Source organism: Sebastes fasciatus, chromosome 21 (genome assembly GCF_043250625.1).
Source record: "Sebastes fasciatus isolate fSebFas1 chromosome 21, fSebFas1.pri, whole genome shotgun sequence".
Taxonomy (NCBI): domain Eukaryota; kingdom Metazoa; phylum Chordata; class Actinopteri; order Perciformes; family Sebastidae; genus Sebastes; species Sebastes fasciatus.
The window spans coordinates 25,130,048-25,155,594 of NC_133815.1; the positions used below are offsets into that span (position 1 = coordinate 25,130,048).

Here is a 25,547-nt window from a genome sequence, read left to right on the forward strand (position 1 = left end):
GCTGCAGCATGTATGGAAACCATCACATCTTCAAGTTTGCAGATAATACAGTCACAGTGAGCCCGCTACACAGGGAGGAAACTTCCCATGGCACTGAATGTGTCAAAGACCAAAGATGTGACAGTACAGTGATTAATAGCCAGAATATAGATAAAGTATAGTGGAGTCCAACAAGTATTTGGGAACCATATTAGACAATTAACTGACATTTGAGAGTGATACTGACGTCGTGCACAAGAAAAGCATCTCTTTAGTCTCAGGAAGCTCTCTAAGGACCCCGATTACAATATTTTACCACTCTTTTATTGACTCTGTGCTCACTTCCTCTTTTATCTGCTGGTATCAATCTCTCAAGGTCAAAAAGAAAAAAAATTCTTAAGGTGGTCAATGTCTGCAGCAAAATAACCGGAACTACACAGCAAGCTCTGCAGGATCTTTACAACAAACAGTTACTGTATGTAAGAAAGCACAATCCGTCCTGTCTGATTGTTTCCATCCTTTACATCAACCGGGGCAGTGATATCATAAACCTATACCCATTTGAGGAGTGGGGCCATTTGGAACAGGTATAGAGACTTTTGCTTCAAACTAGTTTGTTTCAAGCATGCTAACCCTTCAAAGTACTTGGTTAGGATGAGGGAAAGATGATGATATTGATTCATGATAGTGGAAAAAAAGACACCAGCAGTCAGTTAGACAGGATGTGACCAGTGGTCTCTGATGTCAAAGTCACATGCTCTGTGTTAACCCGACCATCCACTCTGTCCTCCTGGGCTTTTATGGTGCTATTATAGCATCACGCTAATCCTGCCTTTGCTCCTAACAGACCACAGTCATCATGGCCACAGGAGGTTGCTGAACCAAAGACCAATGATGATGTGTTTTCTGGTGAGGACGGTCTCTGTCCTGACTCCTTTGGGACAGAACTGATGAACTGGACGATTACTGCTTCAGGCTATAGATTAAAACACAGCTTTAGGGTCCATGTATTGTTGCTACATTCAAGTAGTAGTTTAAAGTTCTTTATGTTTACAGGGTCCTCGAGGCTAAAGGCTGCTCTGTGGGTGTATCATGTGCACACATCTGTGAGGTCCTTTCTAATATATATTATTAAATACACACAAACAAGCCTGTAAATTGGTGTTATATAGGTGTACCATGACAGGGATTACCTAATACCTTACAGTTTGTTTTGCAGAACAAAGTCCACGACTTAAACGGCCCTTAAAATATGCTCAGAACCTGTTTGTCTCATTACATGCTATAATGTATTGTGTACTATATGATTCAGATTAGTCATTTTGAGTTAATTTAGAGGAAGATAGAACCAAACCAGACATTGGTGGGTTGGATAGAATCATAATGCATTTTTCTTTGGTTTGTTTTCTGAGAACATTTGAACTTCTTAAAGGTCCCATATCGTGCTCATTTTCAGGTTCATACTTGTATTTTGTGTTTCTACTAGAACATGTTTACATGCTGTAATGTTCAAAAAAACTTTATTTTCCTCATCCTGTCTTCTTGAATATACCTGTATTCACCCTTTGTCTTAAACGCTCTGTTTTAGCGCATTTCGACGGAATTGCGATGAAATTGCAACAGAATTACGTTGCTAGGCAACAGCTTGGGTCCATGTTTACTTCCTGTCAGCTGATGTTATTCAAATACACTACAACCAGGAATAAACTGCGACACATTCAGAATGTTTACGTTTAAATCTGTGTAAAGGGTCTAAATATTGTAGATTTGTGACATCACAAATGGACAGAAATCCTAACGGCTTGTTTCAAATGCAGAGTTTCTGAATACGGGCTGTGTGATTGAGCGTTTCGATACTTTCACAGTAGTTATATAGGACTTAAGCCTGCTTTAGAATATAAAAGACATGAGAATCTAATTTTTTTATAATATGGGACCTTTAATAGACTTAACTTTTGTAAATAAGCTCAGAAAAAGTTCCTATTTATTTGTCAGTGTTAATGTAGCCTATTATTAGTAAAATATTGCATAAATATTGCGCGTGCACATTGTCTGCACATTGTGGCCACAGATCTCTAGACATCCCTGGGCCACCTCTGGGCCACCTCTGGGCCACCCCTGATAAAAGTTCCTAGAATCGCCACTGCCTGTCAGCCAAACTGCTGGCATGACGCACACACACACACATGCACACACACACACACGCACAAACACACACACACACACACACACACACACACACACACACACACACACACACACATACACACACGCACACTGTACAATCCAATCCAATCCCGAATAACACACCGACCTCGTGGCAGTGTGTCAGTCAGTCTGCTGGTGTCACGTCTCCATGTGCATGAAAAGGAGACTTGTCTGAACAGGGTGGATTTTTGGGGAGGTGTGAACGGACCCGCATCACTTACCTGTGGTGGAGTGCAGACTCTCCAAGCTCCAATAGCGAGACAGGACCCCTCTCAGAGTTCCGCCCAAGCTTCCTCCTCCTCCTCCTCTTCCTCCTCCGCCTCCACCTCCACCCATACATCCACCAACCCCGAGACCAACACCGTCCACCATGCTGTCCGTCCCTCCGGCTGTCGGGCTCCCTCCGTCCGAGTCGGAGCCAGGCGACAGCCCCGAGCTGCCGCTGCTGCCACAGCTGCCCCCAGGCAGGGGCACGCCCCCCTCCGAGCCCTGCTGGGTCCGCATCCCGATCTGGATGCACGATAACAAGGGGGGTGGGGAGGTAGGGGGGGGCAGTGAGGAAGTAAGTGTGGAAATGAAGAGGAGGCGAGGGCGGCTGAGCAGGTGGGTTATTCCCAAGAGGAGGAGGAGGAGGCGGCCTCCTCTGTGGTTTCTGCGGCACTATTCGCTGAGGTGAGCTTCAGCTGTCAACTTGCTGCTTCCTCCTTCCATCGCCGGCAGAGCAGAGCTGTGGCAGAGCTGTGGCAGAGCTGCTCTCCTCCTCCTCTCCTCGTCCTCTCCTCTCTGTATCCTCTCATACAGCCTCAGCCTCTCTCTCTCTTCCTCTCTCTCTCTCTCTCCGTTGACATCAGTGGGGGTCCTGCAGGGGGGTTCCTGCAGCGTGGACGGCTCACTAATGCTGCAGTATCCATTTAGTGGCGATGAAAACACCCCCCACCCTCCATTCCTCCATTCCTCCATTCCTACGCCCTCCCAAACACACAACACACACACACACACAAACACACGCACGCACGCACGCACACACACACACACACACGCACACACACTCTGTGGTGGTTTTCAGATCTGCGGTCAGTTCCAGAGCAGATCTATAGATTACATCCCTGCTATTTTCTGCCATATTGTCTCTGTGACTATCATGACTGATATTATGTCGATGCTGTATAACATGCAGCATCTATTAAATACATAATAGGCTAATATCGATCATTATGGTTGGACGGATACCTGACACCTGGTGCCAGTGTTATGTCTGAAATCAGTGGCTGATTTTTATAGCAAGGGATTGCAGGATACTATACTGCTATAGTACTACATTATTTATACTATGCTGCTATAGTACTATACTATAGATACTATATTACTATAATACTATACTATGGATACTATGCTGCTATAGTACTATACTATAGATACTATACTACTATAGTACTATACTATGGATACTATACTGCTATAGTACAATCTATTTCTATGAAAATCCAATAATCAAAGAATGAATAATAATGATAGCAGTTCAGATAGTGAGTAAATAAGCAGAGGGTGTGTGAGCGTAGTAAAGGAGGATGTTTTGAGGCTGTTTGCTGCCCTCTCTGGTTGAATGTTTAATGACTGTTGACCACACTGAACAGTGATGTCACCATGTACTGAGTGAGAGAAGTTATCAATTATCTGCCAACTATTTCTTAATTATTCGACTAAATATTTGGTCCATAGCAGGTCAAAAAATAATCCAGTTTACTATCATAGAAGGCTCCAAAAATCAGCAAACTTTCACATTTAAAAAGCTGGAACCAGTAAAATACTGGCATCAATCGTCAAAATTATTTTCAATTGGGTGTTGATCACCTGATCACTGCCACACCAATGTTAAGCCACCTGAACTCAGCAAAAACTAGATTTCCAGCTGCTGTTAAAAGTCCCATATCATGCTTATTTTCAGGTTCATACTTGTATTTTGTGTTTCTACTAGAACATGTTTACATGCTGTAATGTCCTCATACTGTCGGCCTGAATATACCTGTATTCACCCTCTGTCTGAAACACTCTGTTTTAGCGCATTTCAACAGAATTGCAACGGAATTTCGTTGCTAGGCAACAGTTTGGGTCCATGTTTACTTCCTGTCAGCTGATGTTATTTACATAGGCTGCAACAGGAAATAAACTGGGACACATTTAGAATGTTTGTGTTAAAACCATGTAATGGTCAAAATATTGTATATTTGTGACATCACAAATGGACAGCTTGTTTCAAACACACAATTTCTGAATACGGGCTGTGTGTCTTTCTCTGTATATTGAGCGTTTTGATAGTTTAACAGTATTTATATATGACTTAAACCTGCTTTATAATATAAAAGACATGAAAATCTCACTTTTTACAATATAGGACCTTTAAAGAGGATTACATGAGAGAAAGAGATGTATCAGTGTATAGATGAGCTCTGCTCTGCTGGGGTTCAGAATGATAATAATGCATAGTAATGAGTAAAAAAAGATTAAAGTGTCTTTGTGTGTGCTGTCCCATCCTCAGGCCCAGACAGTGAGGTAGCATTGCACGCGTCTTATGAGTCAGCTGACAGTTCAATTTAGTCCAATGAATCTAATTATACTGCGGACATCTGCAGCAAAACCACAGCCATCCCATAATGTGCCAGTGTGTCCCAGACAGGTGATGCATTCAGGAACCACAACCCAGGCGTGGACTGTTACTGATGTCACTGCAGCAGTATGGCTACGTGTACATGATAGCTATCACCACTTCTGCACCCCTAAGACTTACACTCACTCGTCAGTTTATTAGGTACACCAAGCTAAAGCCTTCTAATATTTCATCTACCGTCATTGATAAAAATGGAGTGGAGAAAATAGTGGAAAGACTTCTCAGGACAACACAATACAATTCAACAACAGCACAAACCGCATCCTCCAAAATGTACACCAGGTTTTTGTTGGACAATGACAAAATCACTTTCTGCTGCCTCAAGATAACAATACGCCAACAAAGCACCTGACCCCACCTCATCTTAAGACCAACACGCCCATGGGCGCACAGATGAGCGCAAGTACATCTGCTACTTACACAACGTGGGCGCTGGGCGTGAAAATGACAACTGCATTGGTCTGAAACTAGCAATGACAGTTGTGCTGCGCTGTGCGCCGCTTTGCGCCGGGTGTAAGATAGATAGGGCCCAAAGTGTTACCAGTGTGTTTGAATTTGCACCTATTGGGTTAGGTTCCTCGTCTTGTTACCTTCGGCAAGATATGTCCTAATATAAATAATACATAAGGTAAGCCAGCCATGTCATCAAGACAATTGGCTTTTGTGTTCAATTAAAAAAAAAAAAATCCTAGAACAACGTGTTTATACACAGGTATATTGTTTCAGTGGTGGTACTAAAAGGCAACTTACAGCCAGTATTGAAGAATTCCCCCTGCCCTAAATATGTACTGTGTGTCACGTGATGTGTTTCAGTGAGATGGTAAATGATAAATGGACTTACATTTATATATCTCCTTTATAGTCTTCCGACCACTCAAAGCTCTTCACTCTACATGTCAGCAGTCACACATTCACACACACATTCATACACTGATATCAGAAGCTGGCATGCAAGGAGCCAACCTGCCCATCAGGATCTGATCTGAATGCTCATTCACACACCAATGGCTCAGCCTTCAGGAGCAGTTTGGGGTTCAGTGTCTTGCTCAAGGACACTTCGACATGTGACCGGAGGACGACCTGCTCTACCTCTGAGCAACAGCCGCCAGATGGGCTGAAATGTTTTTTGGTGTTGTTGTTTGATAAATGTAGAAATTTCTCCTCTCTCTGCTACAAAAGCTCCACAAAAAATAAACAGAGCGTAAAATTCAAATTGCACGTTTCCCCTGAAGAGAGAAGTATCTGTTTCCATGCATCTGTATGGTACTTTGAGTTGCAGTGAGAACTTACTGCAGCCAGCAGGATAAATAAGGAACTGCACTAGTTCTGTGTTAATGCCAGCCACATGCCAAAATGTGTGAGGCTAGTGTTGCTAGCAGCAGTGCATACAATACAATATGTGCATATCCATGAAGTGCAATGTGTTTGTGATTACAAAACAATGTAAACTAGTGAAACTCAGTTTCAGTTACACCCAGCACAAACTCAACATAGATTCAATGAGGTCAAATTAGGCTCATCCAGATTACCACTTATCAGCAATACTAGTATCCCAACAACAGAAAGCAGAGATAATCTACATCATTGAACAGAATGACCTGAACTAATCAATCTGTATCCGTGTAATAAACTACGTTCAGCCTGTGTAGTTGTAATAGAGTAACACGCTAATATACACTGTTATATTAGACAGTTCACTCAACTCTCATTTTGGTTAGAGTATCCAAAATGTCCCAGGTTCAAATGTTATTAATGACTTAACCAGAGTGGGTACTTACAGGAGTAGGACATGCATCTTCTCCAGCCCAGACAGTCAAGACCAATGGGGGTGCTCTGAGAGAAGCAGTGGGTTTTGAGGGACATCCCCCGGAAGGCCTCAATTGGCCCCAAATGGACTCCGGCATCAGTCTGTGGGATTGGAAGAGGATTATTTCAAGTTACTGATATTATCACCGTCTGCTAGTGATGAACTAGACATGAACCCATAAACGACAAACAATCAATCCAACTGAGTGATGTGCAAAGAAAAGAATGCAAGATGAATGGGCATGCGTGAGTTAATGTGCAGAAGAATGGAAATTAGGAGGCCATGCCTGAAACGAAAGTTAAGTGATGGCAGGCTTCATACCCAAGAAGAACTGTCAGAAGATCACCAGAGAGAAACAGATTGTCCAGGAAGAACGGAAACTCAGAAGCAAGGCAGAGAAGGGAGAAGATGAGTATCACAAAGACGTCCAAGGTTTGGATCTTTGGCAGCTCGCGGCGCTGTGGCCACACATCTTACTTTGTCTATGTCTTCAGATAACAGTGTGTTGAGTTGTCCCATGCTCCCCCTGATGGCTCTGGCCAATTTGCGTTTGTGTTTCTTTTGCTCTTCAATCCAGAGGTCGTCTGAAAACCTTCGCCTTCGCTGCTGGCCACCTTCGTCACACCCCACATTCACCCAGCAGCCAGTCCTCAACCCACCAAAAACCACAGAGGCCTTCCCCTCGTCCTTCACCTCCAACAGCCTTCTTCTTCTGGACTGGCTGGCAGGTCCACCATCGTTTTGTGTGCCCTTTTGAGTGCATAATTTACTGGTTAGTCACAGTCAGCTTTTTTTTATACCAAATCCACTGCCTTTTAGTCCCCCAGGTACCATGCACAACTGTGGCTATTTTTACCTCCATTTTTGTGATTGTAACTTTGGATACAGGACAGTCAAGACTGTCAAAGGAATGCATTTGTATGATATGACATGAAGATAGACAATGAAATGACTACAGGATCTTGTAGGTAACTTCCATTCACTGACATAGAGCTGGTTAGTCAACCCCAACATCCTCACAGTGTCAGTGTCCTGGCTATTAGGCTGTCATTGTATTGTATTCTACATGAAGAGATTGCTCACACAGCAAGGTTCAGACCTGTGGCAGTGTAAACAATGAATTCAAATGACACCATTAAAAATCCAGTTTCATGACTCCCTTCCAACATGCAGTGTCTTTCCCCCAAAACCTCTTCTGCAGCCATCCACTGCCTTTTTTTTTAATTTTTAATTTCAATAGAAATTAATTTGTATTGTTCTGCTCCCAAAATAGCTGGTTCCATATAGTTCTACACTTTTAGCCAAATCAAATATGTAGCACAAAAGTACTGGGAAAATAATCTGGCGTTTGAAAATAGAAAAAAGTAATGAAATGGCAAAATGGAACATGGAAATGGATCAACCCACATTGACAGCGAGGCAAGTGCATGTGACTAGCTAACCCTGGGACCCTCTGCTTAGTAAAGAGTGATCTTTCCTGCTGTTTATGTGTTCTGAACTTATTAACGGTGTCTGAAGATTGACCAAAGCTCCAAGCGTCACTATGAGCTTTCCAACTTCCCTGTTTGGAAAGAAAATCAATGAATCACTAAATAAAAACAATGCTTTTTTTCTTCCTGTATTATCCTCATGCAGCCTACTTGAAAACTATTTTTAGCCAAGAAATGATATCTGTCAGCCTGGTGAGGATAGTTTGGCCAGCCACTGCACTTCCTGAGCTTGTGCTGCTGACAGACAACTGATTTTGAACACAGAGACAGCCCGACGGAGGTCAGAGTCGGTGGCTGATATTGGTCAATCTTAGCATATATCACATATATGTATTGGTGTATACAACGGCAGTAGAGAAATTCCAAAGATATGGTTGAGATCATTCAGAAACAGTGTCTCCATTATCATTACTGAAGTGCCTTTAACCCCCAACTTGGATTAGTTTGAGTGGGTCAGGTGCAACAAAACTGACAAACACCCCCCACCCTTTTCACGAGTTCTGTGTCGTTCCGGAGAGCACAGACCCTGAAAAGCAGCCTGACATGACCAAAATACGGAACCATATAAACAAAGTATCTACTCTTTTCCAATCCAAGTTTTATGTAGGGACACAAAGCAGTCTCTGATGTCTCTATAAAGGTGTGTTGTACGACGGAGTATTAGGGCCACATTGAGAAAAAAAATAATCAGAGATTTCGAGAATAAAGTCATAATATTACTAGAATAAAGTCATAATATTACTAGAATAAAGTCGTAATATTACGAGAATAAAGTCAAGTTTTACGTGTTATTTTAGAGGGGAAATAGAGCAGCGTGCTGCCCTTGTGAAAATAAGGAACGTGGAGCATCTTGTGAAGTTATACTTTAGTTTAGGTTTCACAAATAAGGAAATACTGCACCACATCATCATAAGTATCAGGACCTTGAAAAGATTGTGCAAGAAACTGCGTTGTCCTCTCGCCCGTTTTGATGGTTGCTGGTAATATGTTTTCCTAATATTACGACTTTTTTTCTCGTAAAGTTATAGACTATATTCTCGTAATATTACAACTTTATTCCCGTAATAGTATGACTTCATTCTCGAAATCTCAGATTAAATTTTTTTTCCTCAATGTGGTCTTAATACTCCGTCGTAGTGTTGAGATGTCATAAAGTTTGGAGAAAATCAAAGAAAAATTCTGCCTAACTGATGGTCAAAATCACTCAAAAGCAATAAAGTTATTCTTTTTTTTGCCATATTACATTGCAAGGCAGTGGTTAATGTCATCACAATGAACATCAAGTGGGAGGATGCCACAAGGGGGGGCTAGTCCTCAAGTTATCCTGCTCTGGCTGTGTATCACAGGACTATTGTAGGACCTGCCAGGGAGGTGGGATGATGGTAACCAGCTAACTCAGAGAATGGAAATCTACCACCCTGCTGGGGGCTGAGAGGGAGAAAGAGTTGACTCTGCTGTTTTCTCTCCTCCTCCTCATCTATTTCACTGAGAGCCACAAAGAAAGAGGGACTTGTTCTCTGTCCCAATCCAGATACTGACAGATATCTACACTGGCAACCACCCTGACACCCCCACACACACCATCGTCTGCAGAGCAAGAGATTAACTGGTGTCACCACCCCCCCACCCCATTCATTAGAAGCCAGAGTTAGTGTGTGTGAGTTAGAGGTGGGGATGAAACACTTTTCCCAGGGAGCTGGAACCTCATTGGCATCTTAATTGAGGCCTGAATAAGGCCTGTTTTATCTATACAGCTTTATAGTAATGGTTAACATACAAAAAGGCATTTATGACATTTACACATGCACAAATTTGATCCCAGTAAAACATTGTTACTTATTATTAAGATTAGAATTTCTGTATAAAGTTGTTGCACATTTCTTTTTTTGATTTTACAAAAATCTGATCTGTGCATGACAAACAGATTTCTCTTACCTCTAATTTGTTGATAGAGCCAATGGCATACAGGCTGATGTGTGACTGGCTGTCTATTCTGCCTTCGGCTGCATCCAGAGGGCTGAGGCTGAGACCCAGGGGGCTAGCCGAGGGTTTTAAGGTCTTAGGTCTCTCGGGGGGGTCTGTTAATCCCTCCACGCTGACTGAATGGCCCAGAAGGATATGACAGACAGAACTGTCCCTCGCTGAGAGAGGGTAGCAAAAGATTTTACGCTGAACTGCCGGCCTAGGACTGTTAGGTTTAGGGCTCATTGGTCGTAGGGGGCTCTTAAACAAGCCCTCGCTGGTTACTGGGTGGGACCTGGTCCAGCATGGCGCAAGCTGATGAGTAGATGTGGCTAGTGAATCTTGGCTGGTGTGATTGGGCTGTTGGACTGCAGAGTCATCTAAAAATGGAGGTAGGCCAGACACACACAATGTGGAAGGTAGACCATTGGATTTTCTTCTCTGGCCCTCAGATTTACACCCATGGGGGATTTCCTTTCCACTCCCTTGTGGAACTCCGCGCTTAGTGATGGGATCGGTGTGGCGAAGGGCTCTGAGGGACGATGGCGACCCTGGACTCCTGAGCCTGTCCAGGAGTGGAGAAGACATTAGTTCTCCACAGCCCAGAAGCCCAGAAGCCATGTTGCTACGTTCCCCATCTGGAACTGAAAGAGTTCTCTTCAGCAGCATAGCCTCCTTGGCCTTTTTTATCTTCCTCCGGGATTGTTTGGCAATACCAGAATCCGCATCAATGCCCACAGTGGCCTGCTTCTCATTCTCCTGATCCAGTGAACGGGACTCAAACAGGCTGTGAAGGGACTTGTGTGCTTGTGCAAAGCGCATGCGGATGTTTAAATGGTCGTTGCTCTTGCTCCTCTTGTAGGTCTGCCCATTAGGCGACTGGAGTTGGCTGAGGAGGGGGTTGTCTGGGCTTGGTCCTCCGTTACCCTCCCCACTACTCCTCTGGCTGACTAGTTGATGGACAGGGCGAGTATGGGGAGTAGAGAGGGAAAAGCCACAGTCCTCTTCTTCTATCTCGTCATGCAATGAGGGAAATTCTTGGTGAACTGTTTGGCTGAGGATGTCATCTTTGACAAAAACCTCATCGTCTGAGTTGTCCCTCTGAGGCCTTTGCTCAGACAGAAAGCCCTCATCTCCCCCATCTGATAACTCCTGAGGCACCTCCTCACATTTGGCACCCTTTGAGTCCTTAACCTTCCTAAAAGAAGGCATTTTAGCAAAGACAGAAAACTTGGAGCCTTTATTTCCTGTCTGGTTGCCTTTTGTTTTGCTTCTCTTGGTCATTTTGTCATCGTCGGCATTTCTGGCTGAAATAGCAAAGTGAGGATCCTCGAATGTATCGCAGTTGCTGCTAGCTGAGGTGTAAGACACAGCATCATAGGCAACAGTCATATGTCTGGAGTGCTTTTCACCACTACCACATAGAACAGGTGTTGCTGGGTTCACCTCAGGTTCTAACTCAGCAGTGGTCAAATATTCTTCTTCTTGCTCAGGCTGGTGGTGTGGACTCTTGGGACTGGATATGTCCCCTGAAAGGCTAGCAATATCCCCAACTTCCTCAGCAGGCCTCATGACCTTATATTCTTTCTTTGTTTCTATTAATAAATCATCCTCTGTTGTGCTATAAGAACGCTCAGCCTCCAGAATTGGCTCTAAACTACTGGCAGCAAGCAGATTGAGACTGACATCAGGGTGTGAGTACCTTACTACCCTCACCTCCTGCTGTGGAGCTGGCCATCTGATCTGTGTGTGGTCTCTATACTCCACAGCCAGTGTATATTCCTCAAATGATTTGGATAGGCTGCTTCTTCTTCTGTTGGGTAAGCTGTGACCCCCTGGTTGGCTACAATAGTGCCCCTCTCTCTCTTTAAATTCACTGTCCATTAATAGGCCTCTGCTCTCCGAACTTGACACTAAGGGTTGAAGACCCTCATTTCTTTCTGAGTTAGGGCACTTGAACTCTAGACTTACAACAGTGTTATCCTCAATACTCTTCTCTGTCTTTAGTTTGTCTAGCTCATCTGCGTGAGCCATGTTTGAATGGCTTTGGCTGTCAAGAATTTTCCCTTGCACAGATTCAGTGTCCTCCCTGCTCCAGTTGGTTCCTTGGTCCAGTGAAGAAAGGAACAACTCAGAATCTTCCTGGGGCTTGTCTACATCTCCCAAGGGGTCAGTGGTCACATCTGTTGATGGTTCGACCACAGGACAAATTATTCTCTTGTTACTTTCGTAGTTGCTTTGGGCTCCCAGTGAGGAAAAGCCTAAACCCTCCCCTCTCCCCACCCCTTTTGTACTGGCCTCGATGTTATTGTTGGAGTCTGAGAGCAGAGGAAAAGAGGCGTTCAGGCTACAGGGAGGTTCAGGGATCTTTAGCAGAACTTGTTTACAATGACTAGAACTTGTGCTGACAGTAGTTTGTATGTTTGTCTGGGAAATGGCTTCTTGAGCTAAACCTGGGTGTTCTCTGCTACTGTCCTGAATGGACTCAGTAGCAGCATGACAGGTTGCTGTTTTTCCTATCCTACTAGGCACATGCTGAGTAAAGTAGGCATCTGGATCACTGGCTATTGCTTTTGGAATTACTCTCAGCTCAATGTGCTCAGAAAACTCTGTTGTGCCAAGTTGTGGCTGTGGAAGATTGACTTTGCTTTCTACTTCCACAATTTGTTCCTGGTCATGATAGTCACGGTTGCCCTCCACCTCCAGCTCCTTGTTTTGCCAAAGAAGAGAGTAGGGTGATCCTTCTCTATTCCTCTCTCCTCCAAAGTTCTCTGATAACAGAGGGGAGGTATCCTCTGCTCCTTGGTTGCCAGAAAAAAACAGCAGATTATTCAAGAATGGGTGATGAGGCAGACATTCCTCAGAATCCTTACCAGTGTCCGATTGGATTTGAGTTGAGTCAGGTCCTGATTCTACAGAGCCTGACCGTGCCCTCTCCAAAAGCTTGTCCACAGAATGGAGCTGCCTATGAGTGGCTATTTCTATCGTAGCACCTCCCTGATCCAAGTGATTGGGAATAAAACCCTGGGTTCGACCTGGAACTTGTTGTGGTTGTAACCGTGCGTCCTGAGTTTTTTTTTTATCTGATTGCCAGTCAGTGAGCTCTTCCCTGTCTGAATCTGCCAACAGAACAGGTGAGGCTAGCGTAGAAACCTTTGGAACCACAGTCGGCTCAGCATAACAGGTATCCGATGGAAAAGAGGCTGTGGTCTCTGTGGAAAACGTGATGGAGGAACTTATTTCATTTACTGTCCCGGGTTGTGTAGTCAACTCTGTTGTAGTACCAACACACCCAAACTGCTCCGCCTGGAAGCAGACACCTGACACCCTTCCCTTATCCTGGGGCTTCGTTTCAATAGTACAAACCTGAGGGTGGATCTCTGACAGTCCTCTGCTGGAGCTCTCATCACACAGAGTTCGTGAACAGCAAACATCCACCTTGTGTGCCAATATATTGACTGCCTCGAGTGTGTCTCTAAGCTTTGCTGACTTTGTGTTTTGTGGTACACTATGTGTCTTTGCGCCATGTGCTTCTGTGATGTTTGGACTTGCTACAACAGTTTCTGTAATTAACTGAGAGTCTGTGTATTTTGTCTCTGATTTAGAGTGCACTGGTGTACAAGCACTGTTAGATGTTTGTGCATTCAATAGATCAGTGAAATGTGTATCAGCTATGCATGTGTTGTCTTCACAATGACTCTCTATTTTGTGACGTGTTCCATTACGATATGTCCCCACACTCTCGCACACGTCCCTTTCGTTCTTGTGCACTTTTAGATCCCGTGTGTCTTCATTGATTAAACCCTGGTGTTCTAAATGTTCTCTCCGCCTGTGATGTCTACCATTATAGTCACTATTGCATCTATTTAAACTTGTGTTTTTCTCTATAGAGGAAGTGCGGAGTAGTTCAATATTCTCTACTTCTACATTCTGAACATTACAGATTTCTAAGCTTTCTATGTCTGTCTTCTCTATGCTTTTTCTTTCTGTGTTCCCTGTCTGTAACCTTGTGTTGTGTTCATGTGTGATTTCCTGTTGTCCCTCCACAACCTTGTCCTCTGTGGTATCTACATGTGTTGTGCATGTTTCCGAGTCTGTCGGTTCATTCAGTTTGTTGGGATTGCTTTCTTCAGGTTGTGCATGCAATTTCACTTCCTGAGTGTCAGGTGGACTATTTACCTTCTTGTCAAAGGTGTCTGTGTTGTGTTGGCTTTGTACATGTAAACAGTATGGCTCTGTGCTGTCCTTGACTTGAGTTTCTGAACAAACAGCCTGTAAACTGCACCGTTCTCGGTGCAACTCTTGTGTTAGTTCCTCTGTAGTTGGACAGGGTCGAATCTTAACTGTGCACAGGTCTCTAGTGCTGAACTTTAAGGGAATATTAGGGTCCACGTGGTTCTCTAGGCTTTCCCTCGTGCTACATCGAAATTGTCCAACATAAGTCTCAGCGGCATCTCTGTGGTCGTCCTTGGCTGTCACGGACTCTCTCCGTCTGGCTTTACTCTGCCCGGTGCGGAAGGTGCCGCCCGTTGCTCGCCGACCGAGGTAGGCCCCTTCCAGTCCTAGCAGAGTATCCAGAGAGTCCTCGCCGTCCACAGTGAAATCCGACAGGGTGTCCCTGCGCCAAGAGCGGGACTCGAAACACTCCTCAGATGTGTCACCCCGTCCTGTGCCTCTCTCGCACCATTCCAGGGAGTCAGCACCCAAATCCCCCTCCTCTAAGCCTAATCCTTCAGAGAGTAGGGGGGAGTGTTCGAGGGCGTCCTGGGGCTGTGGAGACTGTAGAGAAGAAGATGAGATAGAAATCAGTGCATGAACAACAGGAGGTTTAGCATAATGCAAATAGGAATCTTACAACTGATCCTCATACAGCCACTGAAGAGCAGTCATTTAGACGGCGTGTAAAGTCAACCAAATCAACAAGTCCTAAAGATATACAACATCAATATAAGTACACACGTAGAGTAGTATTGCGTGTTCAAACTTTCCTCTATTAAAGTTAGCAAAATTATTAATGAAAAAAATGATATAGAAAAATTTACTTATTTCAGTCATTTGTAAAGCAAATCAGTTATTTTAAAGTCAAACTAAAACTTGATTTCTAACATTTTGTTTAAGGACATATCAGTTAAATTATACTATAACTACTGTGCACATTTTTTTTTGTTTTAATTTTTTTAAAAGTGAATAACATTTACTTTTTAAATTTGTTTTTGGAAACAGCTATTTAGCCTCGACCCTTTGTGTGACCATTTCCTTTGGAATCGGTTGACTAACTGTGGGTCAGAGTTGCTAGGAGACACAATGTCAAGTTCTGTGCTGCACTACTAACTTAACTTAACATGCATGGCAGCTGGATTCTCGCAATATCACAAGATCACGCGAGAATTGCAGGATCACATATCAGCAAAACGGCTCTAGGGTCCTCACGCTCCACCTCCCCGACGTTGCGGGCGAGATGGGCCAGTGGTGCGCCCGACCCCGCTGGGCCGGGATCCCACCTCAGCCGGCACTGTCATTGCGCCAAAGGGTTGCCACTTGTACTTGTACTCGGTCTAATGCCGTAATGTATAGCCTGTGAGGGTTGGCTTCCACATCAGCCATTAGCAGCATTAGTTTCATTCACACTAGACTTTACTCTGCATTTTATTTTACTTGTACATAACTCAGTTTGTTTCTCTGTGATTCAAACCACAGGATAACATCCTGAGACATGGAGTAGAGTACTGACTTCTAAGGTCACAGAAGGGGAACATCATTGGCCCAAGTTTTTGAATTGAAGCATATCATGAACCAATTTTGGGAAATTTTCATCAATCAAATTGAACATAGTCAGCTGGAACCAAATACACTGCTAAAATATTTTCGATAATTACAAATTTGACCTAAGTACACAAGTCGAAACAAACAATAAGATATACACAGATTACTTAGCAAAAACATGTTACAAGGGACACGGTTTCATATTAGAAATATATATATACAGTATATATCCTTATATATATACTGTATATCCTTAAAGGTCCCATATTGTAAAACGTGAGATTGTCATGTTTTTTATATTATCAAGCAGATTTAAGTGCTACATAAATACTGTTAAACTATCAAAACGCTCAATATACGGAGAAAAAACGAAAAACAAAACTGTTGCCTAGCAACGCAATTCCGTTGCAATTCCATTGGAATGCACTAAAACGGAGCGTTTCAGACAGAAGGTGAATACAGGTATATTCAGGCAGACAGTATGAGGAAAAATAAAGTCTTTTTTAACATTAAAGCATGTAAACATGCTCTAGTAGAAACACAAAATACAAGTATAAACCTGAAAATGAGCACGACATGGGACCTTTTAATTAAATCCTACACTGTCAGAGTTTTACTTACTCTTGAGCGCTTCAATGCACAAGCTGTGTCCAGCACCAGAGCACACAAGCGAGCAGCAAACCAGCTCAGCGCCGCTCCCATGGCGTCCCATATACATACACTCCCACACATAACCACACAGTTCTCACACACACAGCCACAGGGTCTCCTTTCTTCTGACACTACATGCCTGTAGCTTCCCTTGGCACTCTTTTTCCTTCGTCTTTGTCTTTATCTTCCATGATCATCAATCGTGCTCGCTAAGAGCTTCCAAGTCTTATGAATTACAGATCCACCGATTTCTCTCCATCTACCAGCAGTGACTGGTCTTTACATATAACACGTTGCAGACAGATAACTGTACACACAGGAAGAAGCAGAATGGTTCCTTTCACTGCATGTTTAAGATGTGTTCCTTCTACAGCAGTCAGGACTTAATCCAACCTCAAAACAGCAGGTACGCAGTGACCTCTGTGTCTCCATAACAAGGGACGACATTAAGAAGCCCTGCTATAAATACAGAGCTGCAACTTGCACTGCAGGGAGCATGACAACTCAACTCAAGGACAAGTAACCTTAATGCAAGCTAACTCAAATCACATTAGGAGAACATAGCAACATGGGTTATATATAACCGTATCAGTTTAAGTTGTCCATCAAACTGCCACACTGGATCATAGTGTGTGTTGGATAGCTTTCAATCACTATACGCTAATTCTGCTCCAAGCATATAATTTTCTCTTTCAGATGTAAATTAATTAACAAATTAACTATATATGGAATATAAGCAATGGCCTTAGCCCTCTAACAATCAAAAGTTCAGATTGAGAAACAGAAACAGTGCATTGATCAATTCTATAATTCAGTTTTAATAAAAATATGAAATCATTTTTGTTATTTGTAAAGCAAATCAATTGTTTTAAAGTCAAACTAAAACTTTAATTTTCACATTTAGTGTAAGAAAATATCAACCGTGCATCCTGTCTACCAGCCAGCAGGGGGTGACTCCTCTGTTTGTATAGAAGTCTATGAGAAAATGAGCCTACTTCTCTCTTGATTTATTACCTCAGTAAACATTGTAAACATCAGTTTATTGTCTCAATGGCTAGTTTCAAGTCTTCTTCAATACAGCATGATGATCATTTAGTAAATGATGGTACCATTTAGAGTCAGATAGACCATAAAGCAGGGGATGCTTTAGGGCGGGACTACCTTGTGATTGACAGTGTGATGATTCTAGGCTTTTTGGAGATGAACTGCGCCTCGCCTGGAAAGTAGACGAGATCCGGCGGCAGCAGCAGGGGGCGGTGACAAAAAGCTGCGGTCAAGTCGGACAGTTTCCAGCCGCTTCGAGCAGCCTCCAAAAAATGTACAGAAAGTCACAGAAAAACTGACTTCCTGTTAGATCCAATCTGTAGGCCAATTGTAGTTTTCAGACCACGTTGGGATTTATTTATATTTGTTTGTAAATCTATGTGGAAATGTGTTTATCTGGCATTGGATTCTATCCTTTATTATTTTTATATCCACCTTGTAAAGCACATGATGAGCACTCATTTTGATAAGTGTTATATATAGATAACCTTCATTAATATAACAATTATTATTATCAACCACACAAGATGTGTTTGTTAACAGATGAAACCTTCATTGCACAACATGAGACTAATATCCTATAATCTAGTGTTAAATATTACAATTACACAGAAAGTTGTGACTTTCTACAACACGTGTTGTTTGCTGTCAAAACTAAGAGCCAAACAGCTCTTTGATCAGGCGCAAGCCAGGCGTTTCCCATAATGCACTGGGTCTTGCAGTCGGTGGAGAGTAACTGTGGCGCCTGGCTCTAAAATCTGCGTCCGCCTCGATCTCGTGAGGTTATCGTTGCCCACGTGTGCACGACGTCAGAGCAGGTCGGCATCAAGTCGGACACAAATCTAACCGACATGCATTGCGCGGCGATCGACGGAGATCAATTCATTTGTACTTAGCTCCAACCTCTCGTGTCACTTCTGGTTGCATTAGACCAACATGGCGACAGCCAGAAATCAAGATGGCGACGGCAAAAAAACAAGATGGCGACGGCCAAAATGATGAACTCAAAAGCTTCAAAAAGGTAGTCCACAAACCAGTGGGTGGTGTTACGGTGACTACGTCCACTTCTTATATAGAGTCTATGCTTTTATCACAGTTCACAATGTTTATTGGTTTCTTCAACCGATAGTGTACGATCAGTAGCAGAGGACTCTGTGTTGTTTGCCAGACATGTTGGTCTTAGTTAGCAGCAGTGCATTCACATTAAACCAACTGTTGCTCTCGCCGACTCAAACCATCAATTTTTGTCAAATGAACGGTGCAGAGGCAAAACTTTGCTGCCTCCCCCCCCCAAAGCACCGAACAAGAAAAACTCCAGTCATGGTCTATCCAGACGTGTTCCATTCACAGAGTGGCCGGTGTTATTTTCTGCTAATTAATTAGAGTTGAGTGTCTTAAAGAAGATTAAAGGCTTAGAGGAGCTCCCTTTCCAGCAGATAGTGGAGCGGCTGATTGAGGCACAACACTATGACTCTTCACCACGATTATCCACACGCACGGTCCACGGTATTATCCCTTGTGGCAGGCAGAGCCTGCACCTCCGAATGAGCACCCAGCTCCTGATGTGAATAAATGTTATTATAAAGATGTGGCTCATTCAGGAGCCATTGTTTTACATCTTCACCAAACTCATGGTTATATCTATTGATGCTTGCGAACCACACATTGTGTTTCTGTTTTTCCTCTTGCAGTATCAAAGGCATCAATAACTCGTGCAACGTTGTTGTATGATCTGTTGTATCCAAACACCCGGCTGAGTTTGCACTTGAGAGTCATTTTTCATGAGCTCTTTTATTGAAGTGTGAACACTTCAAAATTTGATTAACTTTATTTATTTCCCTTCTTTGAGTGTGACGGTTCCTTTGACATTCATCATGATCGATGGAAGCAGCCTTTGTTCCACTCATTGATGACAATCAGTAGATTTAGTAGAAAAGCACTGCAAATATTCACCACGATCCACATCGATCAATAATCCATATTCCACTTTGGTACTTAAAGTTCACAAACTTCGCACTTTGAGCAGCAACAAAATGCAACAATCAGCAACACTGCGTCCACGATATACGGCGGTAACTAGGGATGCACTGGTCCAATACTGTGCTCATGTACTCATACTCATACTCGCAAAGCGGCTCCGATACAACGGCACCGATACCACTTTACGGTGGTGCGCCCAACCCCACTGGGCCGGGATCCCACCTCAGCCAGCACGCGCCGGCAAATGTAAATACTTGTACTTGTACTCGGTCTGAAAATAAGTGGTATGGGTGCATCCCTAGCAGTAACTATCTTCAAACTGTGTTAAATGAGAAGGAAACACTATGAACAAACAAAGTTACGCATGCTGTAGGCTGCTGTGTGCTTTCCCATCAATTGCTTCAGCATTTTTACTGAAAGTGGTCCATCGTTTCACGGGATGCGTCCGAAGATGAACACACCTGTGACTCCGTGGCCGTATTTTCTGTTGACAATGTTGTAGCGACTATCAACAAACATCATTTAGCCTCTGAGAGGGTTCATGCAGGGAGGTCTGTAAAACTTCATCACAATGCTCAAATGTTTTGTGGCTCCAGACAGATTTGTTTTTTTAATTATTTGCCTAAAATGTCTCTTTTGATAGTAAAGGTTGCTGACCCCTGATCTAGGCCCCGGTGACGTACACACTAACCTCCACAAGCAAACACATACCTCCACATGCACACGCCCACTACTACCAACAGTGACAGGCATGCCCCCCCTAAACACACATTCATACACTGATGTCAGAGGCTGCCATGCAAGGAGCCAATCTGCCCATCAGGATCTGATCTAAATACTCCTCCACACACCGATGGATCAGCCTTCAGGAGCAGTTTGGGGTTCAGTGTCTTGCTCAAGGACACTTTCACATGCAGACTGGAGTAGCCGGGGATCGAACCGCTCTACCCTCTGAGCCACAGCCGCCACTTCTAGTGGCCATTTGGATTATGACTGTTGTCTGTCAGGAACAAAGGCAGTAGTAGTGGGATGTTGGACCATTTTAAGATACTTTATGACGTCACATAATCAAAACAGTAGATCCAGCAGCTCACATCCAGACTGCATGTGGTGATACAAAGTGGTGAGGGAGAACTTCCTCACTTAGGCAAAACAAGCATGGAGACTGGCTCTACTCCCACCAGAAACAACCCTTTGCTATAAATAACACACAACACACACACACACACACACACACACACACACACAGGATACCTGTCTTTAGATGAGTCTTTCATCTAGGTTTTCATCTTCCACTCCCTCGTCTCTCTTTTCTTTCTCTCTCTCTCTCTCTCCCCATCTTTCAACTGTTGTCCCGTCATCCTAAGGCTCCACAGAGCCGGTGTGTCCTCCTGACGGCCCGGAGACGCCACCCACAGCCAGCACGGAGGGAATGTGGACGTGGGCGCTGCAGTCACGCTGATGTGTCAGGACCCCAGGGACAGCTGGCTATTGTGCCAGTATAGGGCACCGCTGAGTTCACACATACACCCACATTCACACAGTTTGAATGAACGCACACACACACACACACACATACATGCACTAACAAGGCTAATCTTTCTCTTCTCTATGACACAATATTGGTCGTTCTGCTGCACTCCTCTGACTCCGCTGAGCCTCTGCCTCACCGCGTCCGGAACTGACCCCGACTCCTACTCCGCCCATTCACATGCAGATAGATGCAAACTGATCTGATGTTCTGTGTGTGACTGAAACACAATAGTAAGTCACTGACATCTGGGCAGCATCGATTATTCATGATGATTTACAACATCATGCAGAGCTTACCTCTAGCAGTGTCTGGCAGTGGATGGAAAGTTTGTGTTGGCAGACCAAGAGGTCCCTTCTCACTTCCCTCTCCTTCTGTCTCACCTCAATCTACCACTGATCCCCCCACCCCCCTTCCTTCTCTCTGAGGTCATCCCCAAATTGTTGTCTACTGTCTTGGGTCTCAGCAGAGAGGGGGATGAGGAACCTGATCTCTATTCTGGAGGCTACTTGGAGTAAATGAGGGGAGGGAGTGGTGGTGGGAGTCCCTGGGGGTGAATGTGATACCTCAATGTAGGGATGCACCGATACCACTTGTATTCAGACCATGTACAAGTACAAGTACTTACATTTGAGTACTCGCCGATACCGAGTACCGATACGAGTACTTCTCTGTGCCAAAAGACCCTCGTTAACAGCCAGCTGGAGGGTGTGAGCGACACACGGCAGGCTGGGGAGTCCCGCATACGAGGCGGTGCGCTGCGACCAGCTCTAGGTCGGCTTGAAAAGGCTCGGGGCGAAGGTGGCTTGCAACCGCAGCTTTACAGCGCTCCTCGCCCCAGCGTGACGGGGCTCCCTGCTCCCGTTGCGGACTGACCTCAGTGTGCCACAACCGCGTCGTGCCGCGGCCCACGTAAAAGGCGTCAGGGGTCTGTGGCGTTGTCGGCAACCCACCCGACCCATCTTGAAACACGGACCAAGGAGTCTAACGCACGCGTGAGTCAGAGGGTGCAAGCAAAACCCTTTGGCGCAATGAAAGTGAGGGCTAACACTGTTTAACAGACGGGCTTCACTAGATAGAACTTTGCGGTTTTGGTGCTTCCGTGTAGTTTGTGATGGAGTCTTGTCTGAACAGCGTAGTCACACGCGAGCGCGCATGGGACACCGACCCGCAATGATTTATACGTGTAAGAAGTTACAAACAGTCCCTTTAAGTGTCTCAAATATGTTTACGAGCTATCCACAGACAACTGGTGCAGTATTGATCAGTTTTACAATGACTGGGTCATTGCTAAAGGTCAAGCTAGTACTCCCTACTCCCTACTACTCAACACTACCAGTTGTGACGCAAAACAAATATTTTCCACCTTCAAGTTTGAAAAGTTAAACCAAATTGTCGTAGCGTTTCATCATTCAATGAATCGTCTCATGACCCCTCCGATCTGTTGGCATAAAGGATATTTAAACTCCACACGGTAGCAACCGATCAATTAGTTCCGACGACTGAAGTCATATCTAGAAGTTCATCAGGGTATAGTGACCCTGGTCTAACCCTGGTGTCCCTCAGTGCCACAGCCTGGTCAGCTCTCTGGTATAAAGAGATACGGCTTGATGGTGATGGTGAATTCATTTTGTGACAGTGGGGGACACACAGGAAACAAAGTGGACTGACTTAATGGGGTCTATAGTACGAGACAGCTGCCTCGATTTATATCAGCCACTCAATTATTCATGAGAGGAAAAGAACACACAAGTTGCTGCTCACAGACACACATGGCAGCAGCCATCCTGTGGATACATACAGCCAAGAGTACCTGAGTCAGTGCTCCAAGTGGGCCAGTACTCACCGGTACGCACTTCTACATTTTACTCCTTGGCCTACTGTGACTTTTTCTTGCGTACTGGCACTTTTCAGAAGCTGCCGGGACCCTTTTCTGCCCTCTCCATACCAGGTTCACTGCAAGATTCATAATGGCGCAGGACGCGATGCGAATAAGCAAAACATCAGATTGTTTCAGTTTTATCCAGTGGAGACGTCCTAACCTGCTCCGTGCGTCAGCGAACAGGCAAAACGACGTGTCGCTTGTTTGAAAAACGCTCACCCCGGCTCTATTTATGAGAGGTTTCGTGCACCTCTAACCTATTTTCACTGGTCACATGGCATACCGAAAGGATGTCGCATACCAAACCGAACGCCATGTACTGAACAGTTCAATATGAGTACACGTGACGTTACACCCCTAGTTATCACCCTAAAAATGGGGTAAATATGATTTACTGTTATTGTGTTTCTATAAATGTAATTCATGGTGCTGTTATGCTAGACTGCTCTGCTAATACAGGTGCATGCTGAGGAGTAAACAGGTTTTTGACCGCATTAAAAACAAAATTATTTTTGAAAGGCTAAACACCAACAAATAAGGATTAAAGCAGAATATTTCGTTAGATAAAAACATGTTGTGGAACTAGAATGGCACTCAGAGAGTGCAGACCTCCGCCAAGCTGCCCGGGTACGATCGCCCCCCCCCCCCCCCCCCCGTGCAGCTGGCGCCATCATCCACGTGTGTTTTCGTTTATGTTGAGATCAGCTGTACGTAGCGGAGCATCGTAAATCAGGTTCTCTGTAAGATTCATAATGGCGCAGGACGCGATACAAACGAGCGAACATCAGGTTGTTTCCGTTTTATCCAGTGAAGACGTCTTAACCTGCTCCGTGCGTCAGCGGACAGGTAAAGCGGCGTGTCGCTTGTTTGAAAAACGCGCACCCCGGCTCTATTTATGAGAAGATTCGTGCACCTCTAACCTATTTTCACTGATCGCAATCGACACTGACTGACAGTAACCGACAGTTAATCAACATCACTCTCTCTATGTAGTAGAGAGCGACATCACTCGTAGTACATCTGGACATTTTTTCACGCCCCATTCGGTAGAGTTCGCTCAGTCACTGTTTGTCAGGAAGAGGTGTCATCCATATGAACATAAAGACAACGTGGGGAGCATCTGGACGAGAACGAGGGCGCCGTAATTTATCAACACAATGTTCACGTCCTTTTTTTGTAAAATAATTAGAGAATTGTTCGTCATAACTTTTGTGTGAACAAATATAATTAGTGAAATATTATTTAAACAATTTCTGAATCTGCTCTTCTGATTTACAGAATATGATTTTTACAGGGCTGTTCAGACGAAGGCTGTGATAAATAATAAAAATAATCATTTAGCCTAACTAGTAATAATAATGGTCCAAAATGATTGCATTAAATTGTAGTTTAGTTTTATAGTTTTAGGTCAGAAACCTTCCAAATTTTCTTGAGGACCCCTAAACCCAATATTATCTTTTATTCACTGTAGTGTCTCTTTATCCCGCTGCATAATATATAGGAGACTCCTGACATTTATTTATTTTAAAAGACCCTCATGCTTATTAAAATTATGAAAATAATTATTAAAAAATATTACAAATTATAAAAAAATATTATTGTAATTTGAATCCTGTGTTATACAACTGCAGAACTGAAGAAAATGCAATTCAGCACTCAAATATGTGCTAGTGTGCTCTTGAGTTTGCGGAGACACACACACACAGTCCTTTCACTGAACCCAGCTTGTGTCCCCTCCGGAGGACACCATGGAAACATGGCACAAAGGGAGGGACCAGTGAGAACAGGCCTCACAGATCTGGGTTAGAATACCAATAGAGCACAGTGTGGGAAAGAAGCAGCCAATAATTACACGTGATTCCCTGCAGACTATTATTCTGGCCAGCACGTCCTCCTACACCAGCTCTCCACACACACACGCACATGCACACGCACACGCACACGCACACACACACACACACACACACACACACACACACAAGAGCTTCATTCAGTTTCCTCTGTAGATTCTTCATAATACTATAGCCTGTGATGGAAGTATCCCCTGTGCTGTTAAGAGTTACAGTAGGACTGATGTAAAGGCCTCACTGGGTGCCGGATGACTCACATGTTATTGGGATTTATGGGGACAGTTTGCGGTTCATAATTAAATAGCTCATTGAGAGGAGGGCCGAAGCAAATAGGAATGTAATAATAAAATATCCCACAAATATGAGTCACAATAGTGGTTGACTAACACTACAATATGTTCACTAAAGATCAAACATCCAATCAAGAGTGAGCTATAGACATCAGAAACTTATTACACAACTGAACTCCGTTCTGATTGGTCAATCACAGCGTTCTGCGGTCTGCTATTTCAATACACAAAAGGGTGGAACAAAGTGAACATAGATAAAACATATAGATCTATATATATTCACTGTGTTCCACCCCTTTTGTGTATTTTGTATTATAAAACAAATATGGCATCTATTTGTATGCCTCTACTAGAACTACACCTCCCAAGAGGTAGAGCTTCTACCACCAGGGTGTCCACATACAGGTGTACTGCAGACTGCCAATGATTAGAATGGGATTGGTTA

The 25,547-nt window shown here is 43.9% G+C and overlaps 1 protein-coding gene across 4 annotated transcripts in view; it reads right to left on the reverse strand.

Annotated features, from left to right (window-relative positions):
* arhgef4 (Rho guanine nucleotide exchange factor (GEF) 4) overlaps positions 1-25,547 on the reverse strand; it is a 107,564-nt gene that overhangs the window by 55,337 nt on the left and 26,680 nt on the right. For 2 of the 4 annotated variants that reach the window (XM_074622017.1, XM_074622016.1), the window contains exons 3-5: positions 10,085-14,890; positions 7,137-7,409; positions 6,631-6,760 (exon numbers count right to left, since the gene is read on the reverse strand). In XM_074622017.1, the coding sequence (XP_074478118.1) occupies positions 6,631-6,760; positions 7,137-7,409; positions 10,085-14,890 (5,209 nt within the window). Of the gene's footprint in view, positions 1-2,408; positions 3,019-6,630; positions 6,761-7,136; positions 7,410-10,084; positions 14,891-25,547 lie in introns of those variants that run through there. The other 2 variants (XM_074622020.1, XM_074622018.1) reach the window with 2 other exon arrangements.